The following is a 17,554-nucleotide window of genomic DNA, read 5'->3' on the forward strand; positions in this document are numbered from 1 at the left end:
GGGGCCGTGGACAGTGCCGCTAGACTTTTCAAAACTCTGTGCCTTTTCTGTTCTTAACTGACTTGAATGATTGTCTTCAGCTCTTCAGAAAATTAAATGTCGTCAGAAGACCGAGAAGCTCAGGAGGATGAATTGCTGGCCCTGGCGAGTATTTATGATGGAGATGAGTTTAGAAAAGCAGAGTCTGTCCAAGGTGGAGAAACCAGGATCTACTTGGACTTACCACAAAATTTCAAGATATTTGTGAGCGGTTAGTTAATATTCTCTTAAACAGATTTTTCTAAATAAAGGTTATTCTCAGTTTCTTAGTGTACCCTAAATTATTTATCATCTTTTGTTTATAGGCATTAGTGATATATGGTAGTATTACAGATTTAATGCCTGTTTCTCTTTTAATTGAAAATTGAGCTGGGGTGAACAATTTTCAATTTGATTCTGCCTTTTTGATCACTGAATTAGGATATTATCCTGCATATTTCATGCATCCTAATCGTCTAACTAGCAGTTCATTAGCCATGAGTCATTGGCTGTTAAATAGGGATAATAAAAGAGAAAATGATATAATATATGTGAAAACACTTGGAAAGATTTAAAGTACCATGGCGGTTGTTAATACTATTTGGTTTCCAGAATCTTTTCAACCACCATAAACACATGACACTTGCTGCTACTCCATGACCTTCTGCTTCAGAAAAAAGTTGAAAACTGGTACTTTTGATACCAATATACCAGATGTCATATGTGAACACTTTCTCAAAATGTTTCTACTATAAAGGCTTTGCATAAACAAAGTAAGTGTGATAACTGAAAATGAAACTTTGATTGTGAGAGTGTTGTGTGTTGTATTTTGCCCTCAAGAGATCCTTGAATTGGCACAAATTCTCCCAACTATGATTCATGGGTAGTTGGCACATGCTGGTCTAAGTAGGTCATGGCTCTTTGATAGAAATAAACGTCCTTTTCTCTAGATTGTGTCTTTAATCATCTACTGTAAAACAACAAAAGAAAACATTGTGTATTATTTATCATTAGTATTAGGAATTATACTCAAAAGTGTATACAAGAATAAGTTGTGTATCTTCATTTTAAATTTCATGATGCTTAGTAGATTTATTTAAGGGCTTACAAGATTTTTTTTTTTAAGGTGGCGGCTACGAAGTAACAGGGAATAGAAGGTGCTTTGGGGGAGGGTTTTTATCCCCTCAACTAAAGCATTACGTTTTTCTTGAGCACTGCTCAGCAGTAACGGACACTCAAGTGTTGACCAACTGATCCTTTCTAATCTTTGTTTTTGGTTCAGGCAATTCAAATGAGTGTCTCCAGAATAGTGGCTTTGAATACACCATTTGCTTTCTGCCTCCACTTGTGCTGAACTTTGAACTGCCACCAGATTATCCATCCTCCGCCCCACCTTCATTCACACTTAGTGGCAAATGGCTGTCACCAACTCAGGTTAGACCCGAAACTTAATTTCTCCTATCCATTTTTAGAAACTTAAAAATCATCTTTAATTGAACACTACCTTGATGATCTTGAATTCAGTGCATGAAGAACAAATGGGTTTGATTTTGTAATTTTTTCCCTTGCCTTCATGAATTGTAATGTTAATAAATTGAAAATGGTGTTTTAGAAAAGAATGGCGTAATTAGAACGATTAATCATTTTGAATTGCAGGAGTAATTTTTAATCAAGTATATTGTTTCTCTCCTTGTCTTGCTGTTTTCCTGTTTAATCTGTATTGTAATGGATACTCTAAGGTCCTCCTCATTTTCCTTAGATGTTGGTATTGCTTTTTATTTTTTTTAGTTTCTTATCCATTCCTTAAATGAAAGATTTAATTGTAATTAGGAGGACTAAAATTGAGCTAATGTAGTTATAATAAATATTTCCTAAGAAAACATAAGAGTGCTTTTATTTTTAAAAGTCTGTATATTAATAACAGAGTTGACTACTCTCACATAGGTGTGAATGCACACAAATAGAAATGTGTATGATTCCTGTAGATATCTCATTAAGGCTTGAGATCTTATATTATGATCTTCACTTCCTCTGGGTTGTATATCTTTTTCTAGTAACAACATCAACTCTTGATTGAGACATAAATATGGCTTGAAACTAATATAATGTATTCTGGGATAGATAATGGATCGGTAGCAGTTATTTTTCTAGAAGTCATGATGAAGATTGATAGGCTGATGTATTAAGACAAAAGCTGTCAGAGTTACTTGACCTCAAGGAACAGCTGTCAGTTTTTCCTTTTTGATCATGTAATTTTCGTTCCCACCCCTGCTCATCACCAGTCTCATCTTTAGATGAGAGTGCTTTTGTAAAATTGAACTTACAGTTTAAAACAAAATTAAACTTTAAAAAAGAATAATACATGTAGAATAAAAAGGAATTTTACCTTACATTTTAATATCTGTGTCAGAGGCAACACATGCAAGACAGTGAATGATTTGCCCAAGAATATCAAAGATGTTCGACATTTAGATCACTGAGAGTTGACTGAATTATCTAGATATTTATAGTCCCATTTCTCCAGCGAGCTCTTGATACTTTATGCCCATGCATGTTTGCACATATACAGTTTCAGATTCCAGCCAAATAGCATCTACTTAATGCTGGCTTTTAAGGTGTGGGGAGAAGAGGGTTATTCATTATTTTATGTTACACAGCTAAAATTACAGTAGGGTTCTCTATCAAATAAATTTTTGTCCATATAATTGACATTTTAATTGTTCTATGTTTCTTCTTCCTTCACTTCTTGTTTGTTACTGGGCCTTGATTCCTTGACATTATGAATTTCACCTGTTGATAGTGAAGTTGATTCAAGGACCTGTCCCTCACTGAATTTGGTTGGTAGATAGAAGTGGATTTAGTTTTCTAGTATTTTCCATTATTCCTCTTCCAATATATATACACAATCTCTCTCATGCTCTTCTCTTTCTACCTCCCTTATTCCTCACATTTATGTACATCCCAGATGTCACTTTTGAGAAGGGACTAGAGAAGAAAAGAGGATGGAGGAGAATGGCTTCTTCACTGGACTTGGTAGCTCAAACAATACTCACGAACAAGGCTTCCCTTTTAGTATTTATTACATTTTAAAGATTTCATCAGGTTTCTGGTTGATCATATAAGCATATTCATGCAAATGTATAAAAGCATTAGTTGTCCAGTCTTGAAGTAGTAAGTGTTTAATTTTGTGCCTGTATAGGGTTTAGTGAATAGCACTACGTAGCGTAAGGAAGAGAGAATGTGGTCCTTTTTCACTTGGTATTCAAATTTACAAAATTTATTTATATCTGGAACGCTTATTTTTTGATGTTTACCTTAAAAAGAAAAGCTGCTTATGATTCCTGAGCTCTATTTAAAAATATTTTACATTTCTAATGGAAAATCTTATTTTTGCCTTTCAAATTGAACAGACCAGTTTTTTTTGTTTTTTTTTTTTTTTTTTGCCGTATGCAGGCCTCTCACTGCTGTGGCCTCTCCCGTTGCGGAGCACAGGCTCCGGACGCGCAGGCTCAGCGGCCATGGCTCACGGGCTTAGTTGCTCCGCGGCATGTGGGATCTTCCCGGACCAGGGCACGAACCCGTGTCTCCTGCATCGGCAGGCGGATTCTCAACCACTGCGCCACCAGGGAAGCCCGAACAGACCAGTTTTAAGGAGGAAAAGTCAAAATAGTTTAAACTTTGGTTGCTTAGGTTAGGAAATGTGAGCTTTACCTATGGCAGCCAAACCATGTTAAGGGCTTATAATCATGTCTGGGTTCAATATCAGTCTGCCTCCCTCTATTAGCCAGGATCTGGTGTAAGCCCAGATTGCTTAGTTAAAATCAGCTTGTAAATCTGAATACCAAGGACTCTGAGGTTAGATTCTGTTAGTAATTCTTTCGCACGAGGTGGCTTCTTGATACAATTAAAAGAATTAATTTTAAGGTCTGGATGGTATTTTTAAACTGTTCTTTTCCTAATCATTATTGTAGGGAACCTACAGGGCTAGGACTCCAAGGAATAGAAATAGTTCATTTTAGAACTAGATCTCCTACATGAGGTAGCAATACTAATGTGAAGAAAAATGAAGAACAGAAAAAGTCCTCCATTGCAGTGGCTCGTATGTAAACCTAGTTCTGCATCTGGTAGAGTCTTGCTGTTTCTCTTGTCTTAATGATACTTCTTTTAGCTTCTGACCTTGTGTTCTACTGTGGCTCGTGTTGCTGAATAGTTTAAGAAGTGCTTCAATAAGAACACTGATGCTGTTGTGCAGCACAGTTTATCACAGAAGTGAAAAATCATGTTAGGAAGTAGAAAGGCCTGACTTAAAAGATTTCAAGGGAAATCAGGAGTTGACAGCATCGTCATCTTTCCAAACTCACCAGCATCCTCATGTGTTTTCCCCTAGCTGTCTGCTCTCTGCAAGCACTTAGACAACCTGTGGGAAGAACACCGCGGCAGCGTGGTCCTGTTTGCCTGGATGCAGTTTCTTAAAGAAGAGACCTTAGCGTACCTGAATATCGTCTCTCCTTTTGAACTCAAGATGGGTTCTCAGAAAAAAGTTCAGAGGAGGATGGCTCAAGCTTCTTCCAACACAGAGCTAGATTTTGGAGGAGCTGCTGGATCTGATGTAGACCAAGCGGAAGTTGTGGACGAGAGAGCGGTGCAGGATGTGGAATCGCTGTCCAGTCTGATCCAGGAAATCTTGGACTTCGATCAGGCTCAACAGATAAAATGCTTTAATAGTAAATTGTTCCTGTGCAATATCTGCTTCTGTGAGAAGCTGGGTAGTGAGTGCATGTACTTCTTGGAGTGCAGGCATGTGTACTGCAAAGCCTGCCTCAAGGACTACTTTGAAATCCAGATCAGAGATGGCCAAGTTCAATGCCTCAACTGCCCAGAACCCAAGTGCCCTTCAGTGGCCACTCCTGGTCAGGTAACTCTTTTTACTCTGCTGACAGCTGCCCCCTATTTCTCTCTCACAAAGGGAGACATTTTCTCAGGAATTTCTTGATAGGGCTCATCAGGGCAGTCTGAGACCTGAGAGCCAGCTCACAAGTTATTTCATTGTATCCATCAAGAATGCCATGATCTTAGTTTAAGCAAATGTAAATGCTTCCTTTGCTGGCTTTGGAATGGGCGGTCCTCCGCAGGGATGGATGAGCAGTTAAAAAAGTAAAGTAATTCTGGTGATTTACTCTGTATATCTGCTAGGTGGGGGAACTACTACCCTGTCTTCATGTGATGTTGGGATCTGGAGGGGTTATCTCTTAGAATAGTTAACCAAATGTTTTACAGACTTTAAAGACAGCCTGCTTGATTTCCTTTTTTTTCAGTCAACTGCATTAAAGCATAAATGTACTCATTTAAAGTGTACCGTCTGCTTAGTTTTGACTAATGTGTAGACCCATGTAACCACCATCTCAGTCAAGATGTAGACCTCCCATACTTGGTTTGATTTTGAAGGGAGATAGAGTTTTAGTTTATGTGCCTCTGGTTTACACTAGCTTCCTAAGGATCTCCTCAGGATCAGAACTGGTTGGGAAATCATTAAACCTATGATGTTTTATATTTCCCTCCAGGTCAAAGAGCTAGTAGAAGCAGAGTTATTTGCCCGTTATGACCGCCTTCTCCTCCAGTCTACCTTGGACCTGATGGCAGATGTGGTGTACTGCCCCCGCCCATCCTGCCAGCTGCCTGTGATGCAGGAGCCTGGCTGCACAATGGGCATCTGTTCCAGCTGCAATTTTGCCTTCTGTACTTTATGCAGATTGACCTACCATGGGGTTTCTCCATGTAAGGTGACTGCAGGTAGGTTGTAACTGTGTGAACTCAGTCTCCCAGCGCTCCCCGCCCCCCAAATAAAAAGAGACATCACTTCAATTCTTCAGTTTGGAAGAATTGTGTTCTTCTGTGTTTGTTCAACAGATACTTTTGAGTCAGTTACTGTCCTAGGTTCTGGGGATATAGCAGTGACCAAATGCCCTCATGGAACTTAACATTCTAATGGGGGAGATAGGCAAACAAAATAAATAAGAATATTCGATGGTGGTAAATGCTGAAGAGGGAAAAAAAAATAAAGCAGGGACAGGCTATGAAGTGTTCTGAAGGGGAAGGGGCTTCAGATTTTATTTAGAAAAACCAGGGGAGGCCTCGCTGACAAAGTGGTTTGAGTTAAGACTTGAAGGAAGTAAGGAAACAAGCCACGCAGATATCGCGGGGAGCATTCCAGGGAAGGAATGACAGAGTAATTTCTGTCTATGAATATGGAATAATGTAGATCCTGGTCAGCAAATGCAGAGCATCTAAGCTATCACTCTTGTTTCCACGGTACACATGTTTGATCAGTCATCAAGTGCTTTCTCAGTGAGCCCAGGGGGGCCTCAGAATCTTCCTCAATGCAGTGCTTCTGAAGGCCACCCTCTATTGAGGTAGTCACAGGAGGTAAAACCTGTTAGCCATTTCTGATCTAGATTAAGGTTTGAGGAATCAGGCCCTGGACATCAATTTGACTAGACTTTGGTGACTTAGTCGTTCTCAAACTAAAAGGGCTGATGATAATGGCTACTTCATAAGGTTGTTGTAAGTTTGAAATGACCTATTGTAGTGCTATTTAAAGTTGTTATAGTTGTTGTACTGGTCTGTGACAAGATAAATACAGAAATTGAGAGTCAGTGTTTGAAACTTTAATAACGATTTTGCTATCACTATTCACTGACTAAATTTTATGGCCTAATAAAAATTTAGGCTTATATTTTTTGTCTTTTTACCCTCATTTTTCTAATAATTCATTTGATTATATTTTGCACAAGTACTGGTCCTTGACAGAGTGAGGGAAAAAAACTGGTACTTAACCATAGTTTGAGAATGGGCTAATGTATGTAAAATGCAAAATGGTAACTACTTTAAAAAAAATTTGTGTATTTATTTATTTATTTAAATTATTGAAATATAGTTGATTTAAAATGTGTTAATTTCTGCTGTACAGCAAAGTGATTAAGTTATACACATGTATACATTCCTTTTTATATTCTTTTCCATTATGGTTTATCACAGAATATTGAATATAGTTCCCTGTGCTATACAGTAGGACCTTGTTGTTTATCTATTCTATATAAATATAATCATTTGCATCTGCTAACCCCAACCTCCCAATCCATCCCTCCCCCAGGTCTCCTCCCCCTTGGCAACCACAAGTCTGTTTTGTATGTCTGTGAGTCTGTTTTTGTTTTGTAGATAGGTTCATTTGTATCATATTTTAGATTCCACATATAAGTGATATTATATGGTATTTGTCTTTATGACTTAGTTCACTTAGTATGATAATCTCTAAGTCCATCCATGTTGCTGCAAATAGCCTTATTTCATTCTTTTTTATGGCTGAGTAATATTCTGTTGTATCTATCTACATACCACATCTTCTTTATCCATTTCTCTGGTGATGGACATTTAGGTTGTTTCCATGTCTTGGCTATTATAAATAGTGCTGCTATGAACATAGGTATCTTTTTGAATTATAGTTTTGTCTGGATACATGCCCAAGAGTGGGATTGCTAGATCATATGGCAATTCTTATTTTTAGTTTTTTGAGGAATCTCCATACAGTTTTCCATAGTGGCTACACCAATTTACATTCCCACCAACAATGTAGGAGGGTTCCCTTTTCTCCACACCCCCTCCAGCATTTGTTATTTGTAGACTTGTTTTTTTTTTTGTTTTCTTTTTTTAGCCTTGATATGTGGCATGTGGGATCTTGGTTCCCTGGCCAGGGATTGATCCCATGGCGCCTGCATTGGGAGCGTGGAGCCTTAACCACTGGACTGCCAGGGAGGTCCCCTGTAGACTCTTTTTTTCCTTTTAAAGTTTAGTTTTTATTTTTATTTATTTATTTTTATAAATTTATTTATTTATTATTTATTTTTGGCTGTGTTGGATCTTTGTTGCTGCACACGGGCTTTCTCTAGTGGCGAGTGGGGGCTACTCTTCGTCACGGTGCACAGGCTTCTCATTGCGGTGGCTTCTCTTGTTGCAGAGCACGGGCTCTAGGGCGCGCGGGCTTCAGTAGTTTTAGCTCGTGGGCTCTAGAGCGAAGGCTCAGTACTTGTGGCACATGGGCTTAGTTGCTCTGCATCGTGTGGGATCTTCCCAGACCAGGGCTTGAACTTGTGTCCCCTGCATTGGCAGGTGGATTCTTAACCATTGCGCCACCAGGGAAGTCCTCCCCTGTAGACTTTTTAGTGATGGCCGTTCTGACTGGTGTGAGGTGGTACCTCATCATAGTTTTGATTTGCATTTCTCTAATAGTTAGCAGTGATGAGCCTCTTTTTATATGTCTTCCGCTTATCTGGATGTCTTCTTTGGAGAAATGTCTGTTTAGTTGTTTTGTCCATTTTTCCATTGAGTTGTTTGTTTGTTTTTTGCTGAGTTGTATGAGCTGTTTGTATATTTTGGAAATTAAGACCTTGTCGGTTACATCATTTGCAAACATTTGCAAATGAAAACATTTGCAAATGTTTTCTCCCAGCCTATAGGTTGTCTTTTCATTTTGTTTACGGTTTCCTTTGCTGTACAGAAGCTTGTAAGTTAGATTAGGTCACATTTGTTCATTTTTGCTTTTATTTCTATTGCCTTGGTCAGGAAATGTTTTGCCTATGTTCTCTTCTAGAGGTTTTATGGTGTTATGTCTTATATTTAAGTCTTAAACCACAAAATGGTAACTAGTAATGCCAGTATTACTATAGTTGTTAATTGTTAGCAGAGTGTCATTACCTCTAAGAAAGGACCCTGAGAGGAGAATGAGTAAATACAGTACTTCCAGTTGCCTATTGCAGAGTCTTGTAGTGGTTATAGGCAGATGGGATGGAGAACTCACCAGAATATAATGTTAGCCTTTACTTTAGACTTCTGTATCCTTATCATTGAGAGGCTGAAGTACATTTCAGGTGTTTCACAGTGTTTGGGGAAGAAATCAAAGATAGGCTTGGGGGCTTCAGCAAAATTAGGAATCTCTTTCTCAGTCTCTATATCTATATATTCGATATTACCATACAAAATATATGATATACTAATAATTTTATTATTTTGAGAACATTAGAGCAGTAACCTTTGTCCTTAAGATGTCTAGGAACACAAAAACGCTTTGAATTAGTAGAGGAGATAAAAGTGACAGGATAAAAAAATACATGTCTGCTACATCTAAGTAGAAGTGATGGAGTCATGGGAATGAACAACACAGAGAAAGGATTCACAGGTGAAGCAAAAGTGCACATAGAGTGGCTTCCCTGGTGGCGCAGTGGTTGGGAGTCCGCCCGCCGATGCGGGGGACGCGGGTTCGTGCCCCAGTCCAGGAGGATCCCGCATGCCGCGGGGCGGCTGGGCCAGTGAGCCATGGCCCGCTGAGCCTGCGTGTCCGGAGCCTGTGCTCCGCAATGGGAGAGGCCACAGCAGTGAGAGGCCCACGTACTGCAAAAAAAAAAAAAAAGTGCAGATAGAATTCCGCCCCTGAAGATGTCCACTGCATTTAGAGAGATATTCACTTTTAAATAATGTGAGGAAAGTAAATTAATAAAATAGCTAGAACATTGTTGAGAGAGGTCTTTAATTAATTGTGTTGAAAAATTAAGGTAATAGAATTGTGAGCAAAAGCCTGGTCTACAACTAAAGCCTTTGGGAATGGCTGCCCATTCCATTTGAGTTAAGTGATAAAGCAGTAGAAACCAGATTGAAGAGTATTAAGGGGAAAAGTTGACAGGAGGGACTTTTCATTTCCTGTGGGTGGTAAACTTTATTCACTGGCTTCTTTTTATATACAGAATTGAACAGCTGGTCTTTGCCCTTAGGTGCTTTTGTTTAATTTGGTAGGCCTGTTTTTATCAAATGGTGAATGATGCTGATTTAGTAGAAAATCAGCGTCTGTTTCAACCTTTGTGTCATTTAGATAAGTCAGTCTTAAAGTGTACTACTAGTTGTGCTAGTTGCACAAAAATATCAACATTAATAAGTTAAAATCAAAGGAAAAAGATAAGCTGTTATTCTGTCACCTTTAACAAGTCCAGCTTTTCTACTTGGAGGATTCCTGTCTGTTCTTTGTCTTTCATGCATGTGTAATTTCTACCTAGTTACAACCTAAATATGCTTTTTTCTGAATTCCATAATGAGTATTTTAACTGAGTTGTAGCCATCCTAATTATAAGTTTTAATAACTAAATATTATATATTAAGTGGCTACACACATAATTATTCCCTTGAACATTTAATTTGTTTGCCATTTTTATATGTAACTTTACTTTGGTTTAATTCCTTATGATAAAATCCCAGGAATAGCATTATTGAATAGTCAAAGGTTATGGTTTTTAATCAACATTACAAGTTGTATAAAAGTTAATTTTCCATTTCACTTTCTAGAGAAATTAATGGACTTACGAAATGAGTACCTGCAAGCAGATGAGGCCAATAAAAGATTTTTGGAACAGAGGTATGGTAAGAGGGTGATTCAGAAGGCACTGGAAGAGATGGAAAGTAAGGAGTGGCTAGAAAAGAACTCAAAGAGCTGCCCATGTTGTGGGACTCCCATTGAGGTAAAGGTTTGGGGACAGACATGGAGGCAAACCTAATTGCAAGAATGTTACAATTTCCTCAAGAAGCCTTTTAATTTTGTGACTAATTAAGAAAACACATTTTGGTATTTATTAAACTTTCTTAACTTGGAAGATGTAAATTTACTATTTACATCTTTACATTTATTTACTAAATACTGTTATTGACCTAAAATGTATGTAGACTTCCCATTTCAAAGTGCTTTCGTATGGTGACAGTTGTTCTCACATTATATCCACCTCAAAATTGAGTGGGTTATAAAGGGGCCATACTCAAGCTACAGTCAACTCTTAACTCTTCTACGTGACTAACAAAGAATCAAGCCTGACTTCTGCTCCGAACTATATACCCTGGAATTTAATAGCTGTTTTACGAGTGCCTGCTTATGAAATGGAGACATTTCAGACATCTGAAATATGCCTTTGCATTTGATTCTGTTGTTCCAATCCATCATATCTGAGCTGACCCTTGTAGTGATGTCCCAGTTACTCCATTAAGGAAACTGGCCTTCTATGTTACCACTCTGACATGCCTCAGCTCTTATAAAATGGGAGACTTGGTACCAAATGTTTACTTAGATTAATGTAAAAAGTTTAAATCCCACATATTAAATCCAAACATTTCAATATTAATCTAACTATATGTTTCACTTATACATGTTTGGTTTGTGTTGATCAGAAGAGGTTTTGCTAAGTATCTAATTGTAGGAACACCTGCTAAGTATTTTCTGTATTTTACTTGTAATGCAAAAGAGTTAGGCATTCACAGTTATCATTGTGTGTTACCTGTATATCTCCACCCTGCATTAGAAAAGGGAGAAGACAAGGAGGATGTTGTACCAATGCATTTTGGCATGTGCATTTCTCTTTTGCTTTTGTAGCCTTGATATTTTTCTCTGTCTTTCCCACCAGAAATTAGATGGATGTAACAAGATGACTTGTACCGGCTGTATGCAGTATTTCTGCTGGATTTGCATGGGTTCTCTCTCCAGAGCAAACCCTTATAAACATTTCACTGATCCTGCTTCCCCATGTTTTAACCGGTATGTACACACAGAACTCCCAGTCTCAGAAGTTTTGGGTACTTGGTTTGCGGACTATAAGCCCAGAAAGTTTTACTTCAGTACTTTGCTTATTTAGAGAATTCTCATATATTTTCCCCCATGTATTAATTTTCTTGAAAATGAGTTTTATAATGAAAATATACTATCTGGGGATTTTCTTTTGTTTATTATCCTCTTCAACTTTTGTATCTTTTTTTTTTTTTTTTGTGGTACGCGGGCCTCTCACTGTTGTGACCTCTCCCGTTGTGGAGCACAGGCTCCAGACACGCAGCCTCAGTGGCCGTGGCTCACGGGCCCAGCCGCTCCGCAGCATGTGAGATCTTCCCGGACTGGGGCACGAACTCATGTCCCCTGCATCGGCAGGCGGATTCTCAACCACTGCGCCACCAGGGAAGCCCTCCTCCTCAACTTTTTCAGTGAAAATTTTCAAACATACAGAAAGGTTAGGACTATGATTAATAGGATAACTTCCACCAAAATGAACAATTGATAATATTTTGCCATATTTATTTTCTAAATTTATTGCTGAACTTGAACTACTTGACCCTAAGTTGGAAATATGATGCTTCATCTCTATATGCTATTTTTTTTCCTTTAATTAATTAATTAATTAATTTTTGGCTGTGTTGGGTCTTCGTTTCTGCACGCAGGCTTTCTCTAGCTGCAGTGAGCACGGACTACTCTTGGTTGCGGTACGTGGGCTTCTCATTGTGGTGGCTTCTCTTGTTGCGGAGTACAGGATCTAGGCGCATATGCTTCAGTAGTTGTGGCATGTGGGCTCAGTAGTTGTGGCTCACGGGCTCTAGAGCTCAGGCCCAGTAGATGTGGCACACAGGCTTAGTTGTTCTGCAGCATGTGGGATCTTCCCGTACCAAGGCTCAAACCCGTGTCTCCTGCACCGGCAGGTGGATTCTTAACCACTGCGCCACCAGGGAAGTCCCTCTATATGCTTTTACACATCTTTCCTAAGATAAGTCTTCTATATAACAACAGTACTGCAAAAAATTTAGCAACAATGGCATACTATCATCTAATAAAATATTTCAGACTTATCAACTATCCCTAAAAATATCTCTTGAAGCTGTTTTATTATACCAGAATCTAATCAAGTTCAATCACTTTATTTGGTTCTGTCTCTTTAGTTTCTTAATGGAGAAAAGTTTTGCCCACGTTTTTTTTGTTTGTTTGTTTGTGTTGAGGGGAACATTGACTTTTTGAAGAGTCCCGGCTGTTGTCCTGTATAACTTCTTACCTTCTGGAGTTTTGTTTCTCCATGGTACCATTGAGTTTGTTTTTCTATCCTCTCTATTTCCTGTAAAATGGAAGTTAGCTCTAGACTGGAGTTTGACTAGATTTAGAGTAACATTTTTGACAAGAATACTTAATAAGGGGTGGCGTACTTCATGTACCACATCAGATCCATAATGTCAGGCTGTCTCACCGTTAGTATGATGCTCAGTTCTATCATTTGTTCCATTGTAAAGGTAAGGTTTCTCTTTTTGTTGTTAGTAAGGGATCTGTGGGGTGATTCCTTGGCACAATGTGAATATCTTGCTCTCCACCAGCTCCAATTTCAGCATCAGCTGATAATCTTTGTTAATAGACATCTGTGGAGTACCTACAATCAGTCATTGGTGTTATGAAACTGTAGATAAGTTGAAGAACAGGCTCTTTCCATGAACCATTGGAAATATAGTGTTGAAAATTGCATAAATTTTAAGTAAATTTATGGGGAGGAAACAAATTGGCAACTGAAAAATATTCTATAGATGGAGAGTGCAAGGACAGTGAAGATGGAGAGGATGGAGTGATTAGTGTGTAATAAAGTTACAGTATTTTGAAGTAGTTCAGCTTCTAGACTGCCTGAATTTTCCAATATGTGGCTTATTCCACATATTGTACACATTTAGTATCAGTTTTGTGATACCCGTCTCCCATTATTGTTTATGCTTGGTCCTAGAGAGTTGTCTGGATCCTTGAAAGGGCTGTTCCTATAAACTTTAAGGGACCCATATTTCAGCCCTCCCCAGTGGAATGATTAAAGGAGAGGAAAAGATATACAAAGATGTTATCAGAAGAGTACAGAAAGTATATTTGAGAAAAGGAAAGAAATTATATTCAGTTTCTATCAGGTGTATTAAAATGTACCTTATTTTATGCTTCCAGGTTGTTCCATGCTGTGGATGTTAATGGAGATATTTGGGAAGATGAGGTTGAAGACTAGTTAACTTCTGCTGCTCAAGATATGGAAGTGGAATGGTTTGCCCTAGTCTTTTGTCAAGTATACAGAGTAACTTCGCAGGATATTTAGGGTACCATTGATTCCCTCTTCCTATAGAAGTTATGGAAGAACAAATTTGATATTTTCATGTGGTACTACTGATTAATGCACATTCAGACATTTTTCATTGCAACATGATTGAGGAAATATTAAGCCAAAGGTTCCGAAAATGAAAACTAGAAAATATTAGTATTACAGTGTGCCCAAAGCTTTGAGTAGTTAAAAATTAAATATTTATATTCTTCTCCAAGCTTTAGGTAAGGAGAGAGAGGGGTCAAGAGTTAAACTTATAGTCCTTTTTATCTCTGAGAAACATCCCTCTAAGACATTCTGTGGGAGCTCCCTCAGTAGTACTGCTTACAACTGGGGTGGGTAGAAGCCTTATTAAAATTGTACCGAGAGCCTGATGTTATTTACTCCATGTTACATTCTTTCCAACCTGAATTTCTGCTAAATTTTCTTTGGAGGAAGCCCTTTACTCTATAACTGATTGGATGGCCCAGTGTCATTTTGATCTGATTTTCAGAACAGAAACTTATAGATAATTTTTAAAATATTTTTTGATACCACAAACACTGTGGGTCACCTGATATATTTATTAGTGGTCTATAGTCCACTGGTTTTGAGCCAAGTCTAGAATTTATTGATACTGGCTCAGAAGAATTTCAGCCCTGTTCAACTTTCCTGTTTCTTCTAGGCAGTAGAGCCTAGATTCAGAACGACTTGTCTTCTGTTCTGCATTCTTTCTGTTGACTCTTGCCCTGCTTTTCATTGGTAAGGGCAATTTTAATATTAGCTCCAGCAGCTCATATTCTGTTTCCTCTGCTGGGATAGGAGAAAGCCTAATATGTTCCCAAGCTGAACTTTAATTATCTGCATTTTGAACACTGCACCACCATAGTTCCAGTCCTAACTTTCTGAATTCTTTTTAAAGGGCTTCTCTAATAAGCTGTGGAAATTTGTCTTCCTATCCTTTTTTTTTTTTTTTTTTTTTTTTTTTTTGGCAACAGCACTGTTTCAGGGGATAATTTTGACTTGATACCTAGATCCTTGTTTCTGGGTTTTGCTGGCTTTTTGAAAAATTGTCTTTCCTTGTGGTTTGGTGAGTGGCTTGGTAGCAAAATAAGATTTTTGGAAAAAAAGGACAGAGGAATTCATCTGCAGCTGTGAACATGTTCTTTTTTCATACCTTGTCATTGAAAATTGGGGAATCACTCTTAACCATTTTAAGTGTGTGTATCCAAAGAGCACGGACTGTTTCTGGATTGTTAATGAGAATGCTTAATCTTAAAAATAAAAATTATTTAAAAATTGTCTTATAATTAAAGCAGATTTGCTGCTCTGTGTTCTGTCACCAAGGCAACTGATCACATTTAAAAACCATATGGTATATAACGCATATTCTTAAAATGAGCAGAAGAAAGTCATAGTATAGCGCCTCCGCTTGTGACTGAACTTAGATTTTAGGACCCATATTTTGGTTGAACTACATGGACTTCGATTCAGCACATTTAATATAAGAACGAAAGTTAACTTAAAGAATAAGTTGAAGATAAGAAATGGAAATTAAAACAACTAATTATACAGTACATACTTGAGAAGAGTGCTTCTTCTCAGTGACTGGATAGGAGTTCAATTCATCTTTCACTACTAGCCACTCAGAAGCTCTTTAGTTCATGGGCTAGTTGATGTTGCTGGAGATTATTTTATTTTAGGCTGCTGTACATTATGTTGATGATGTATTGGAAGTAGGAAAGAAGCCTTAGGTTCGTGAAACAAATGGCAGGGTTTTTCTCCATGATTTTAAAAAATACGTGGGCTTCCCTGGTGGCACAGTGGTTAAGAATCCACCTGCCAATGCAGGGGACATGGGTTTGAGCCTTGGTCCGGGAAGATCCCACATGCCGCAGAGCAACTAAGCCCGTCAGCCACAACTACTGAGCCTGTGGTCTAGAGCCCACGAGCCACAACTACTGAGCCCGCGCACCGCAACTACTGAAGCCCGTGCGCCTAGAGCCCATGCTTTGCAACAAGAGAAGCTACCGCAATGAGAAGCCTGTGCACTGCAACGAAGAGTAGCCTCCGATCGCCACAACTAGAGAAAGCTGCACGCAGCAACAAAGACCCAACGCAGCTAAAAATAAATAAATAAATAAATAACACAACAGGTCGTTAGTCTCAAAGATTTGTTTCTTCAACTGAGTGTTTCTTCTTTAGGTACAAAATCTTCACCCCTTAATTTTCACAAAGACAATAGGGCTTATTTTTGAGGCATAAGTTACTAGCTAATTTTAAGATGGTGTAGTTTTGGGTAGAGTACTTCTGTCTCTGAGTAAAATGGAAGATTGAGGTAACCCCTCATATGACCTGTGAAATAAATAGGTTTGTGGAATGTTGGTATATCAAGAAAGTATATGAGAGAACAAAGAGTTTTGTGTATCTAGCTTCATTTCATGAAGGCCATTTTTTCCCCCAGTATTTAAAATTATTGTTTTATTTAAAAATTAACTTATTTTTGCCAATATGATAGGACAAAATGGCACACAATTTAAAAATTTTTTGCACACATTAATTACTAATGAGTATAATTTTTGGAAATTTGAAATTTCATTCTATGAATTGCTGTTAATTTCCTTTGAATTTTTTTAAAAAGTATTTATTTATTTATTTTTGGCTGCGTTGGGTCTTCATTGCTGCGCATGGGCTTTCTCTAGTTGTGGCAAGCGGGGGCTACTCTTCGTTGTGGTGTGTGGGCTTCTCATTGCGGTGGCTTCTCGTTGCAGAGCACAGGCTCTAGGTGCGCGGGCTTCAGTAGTTGTGGCACGTAGGCTCAGTAGTTGTGACTTGCGGGCTCTAGAGTGCAGGCTCAGTAATTGTGGCTCACAGGCTTAGCTGCTATGTGGCATGTGGGATCTTCCTGCACCAGGGCTCAAACCCGTGTCCCCTGCATTGGCAGTTGGATTCTTAACCACTGTGCCACCAGGGAAGTCCCTGAAATTCTTTTTTGATTGAGGTCTTTTTGTAGCTTTGAATTAGGTTTTTTTGAGAACACTGGCTGTCTCTGGAGTTTTAGGCTGTGTGCCGGTTATGGTCATTTTTCTGCTCAGCTTCATGAGGAAATCATTAAACACTGGACAAGTTGATCAGACTTGTGGGTCATCTGGACTCACGGAGGCTCTGCACTAAGGTGAGAGGATTAGCCTGCCACCTCAGCTAAATACTGAATCCAACGAGTGAGCATCTAGTGGCTACATCCCTTCCTGTTGAGGAGATGGGTAAGGGAGAAAACACTTGGCAGCTGTACTCTCAGACCTATGGCATTGTCGGCAAAGTCATTTTTTAGTAGTAGAGCGTTCTTGTTTACATTAGAATTTCATTAATATGCTTACTACTTTTTTGTTCAGAGAAAAAAAATTAGAGTTAATCAAATGTGATAATCATAAAGCCATTCATGTGGTTGCCTGCTTTAGGAGGGAATTTTAAAATTTCGACTGGAATTTTGGAGAGCCCACCAAGTATTAATTTTATCATAAGCATCACCAGCAGGTGGCAACAGTTCCCATGTTATAAATGCAATAACTGGTTATGACAGGAGTAGTACTTTGTTATTGAAGCAG

At 38.5% G+C, this 17,554-nt stretch overlaps 1 protein-coding gene across 9 annotated transcripts in view; it reads left to right on the top strand.

Annotated features, from left to right (window-relative positions):
- Positions 1–15,269, top strand: part of RNF14 (ring finger protein 14) — a 40,979-nt gene extending 25,710 nt beyond the window's left edge. For 6 of the 9 annotated variants that reach the window (XM_067031842.1, XM_067031841.1, XM_059060705.2 and 3 more), the window contains 7 exons: positions 81–250; positions 1,301–1,452; positions 4,406–4,933; positions 5,580–5,808; positions 10,402–10,574; positions 11,505–11,635; positions 13,823–15,269. In XM_067031842.1, coding sequence (XP_066887943.1) covers positions 97–250; positions 1,301–1,452; positions 4,406–4,933; positions 5,580–5,808; positions 10,402–10,574; positions 11,505–11,635; positions 13,823–13,880 — 1,425 coding nt within the window. In that variant the 5' untranslated portion in view covers positions 81–96 and the 3' untranslated portion in view covers positions 13,881–15,269. The remainder of the gene's footprint in view (positions 1–80; positions 251–1,300; positions 1,453–4,405; positions 4,934–5,579; positions 5,809–10,401; positions 10,575–11,504; positions 11,636–13,822) is intronic. The other 3 variants (XM_067031845.1, XM_067031843.1, XM_067031844.1) reach the window with 1 other exon arrangement.
- The last annotated feature ends 2,285 nt before the right edge of the window (positions 15,270–17,554 follow it).

The sequence above is a fragment of the Kogia breviceps genome, chromosome 4 (assembly GCF_026419965.1).
Source record: "Kogia breviceps isolate mKogBre1 chromosome 4, mKogBre1 haplotype 1, whole genome shotgun sequence".
Lineage (NCBI taxonomy): Eukaryota > Metazoa > Chordata > Mammalia > Artiodactyla > Physeteridae > Kogia > Kogia breviceps.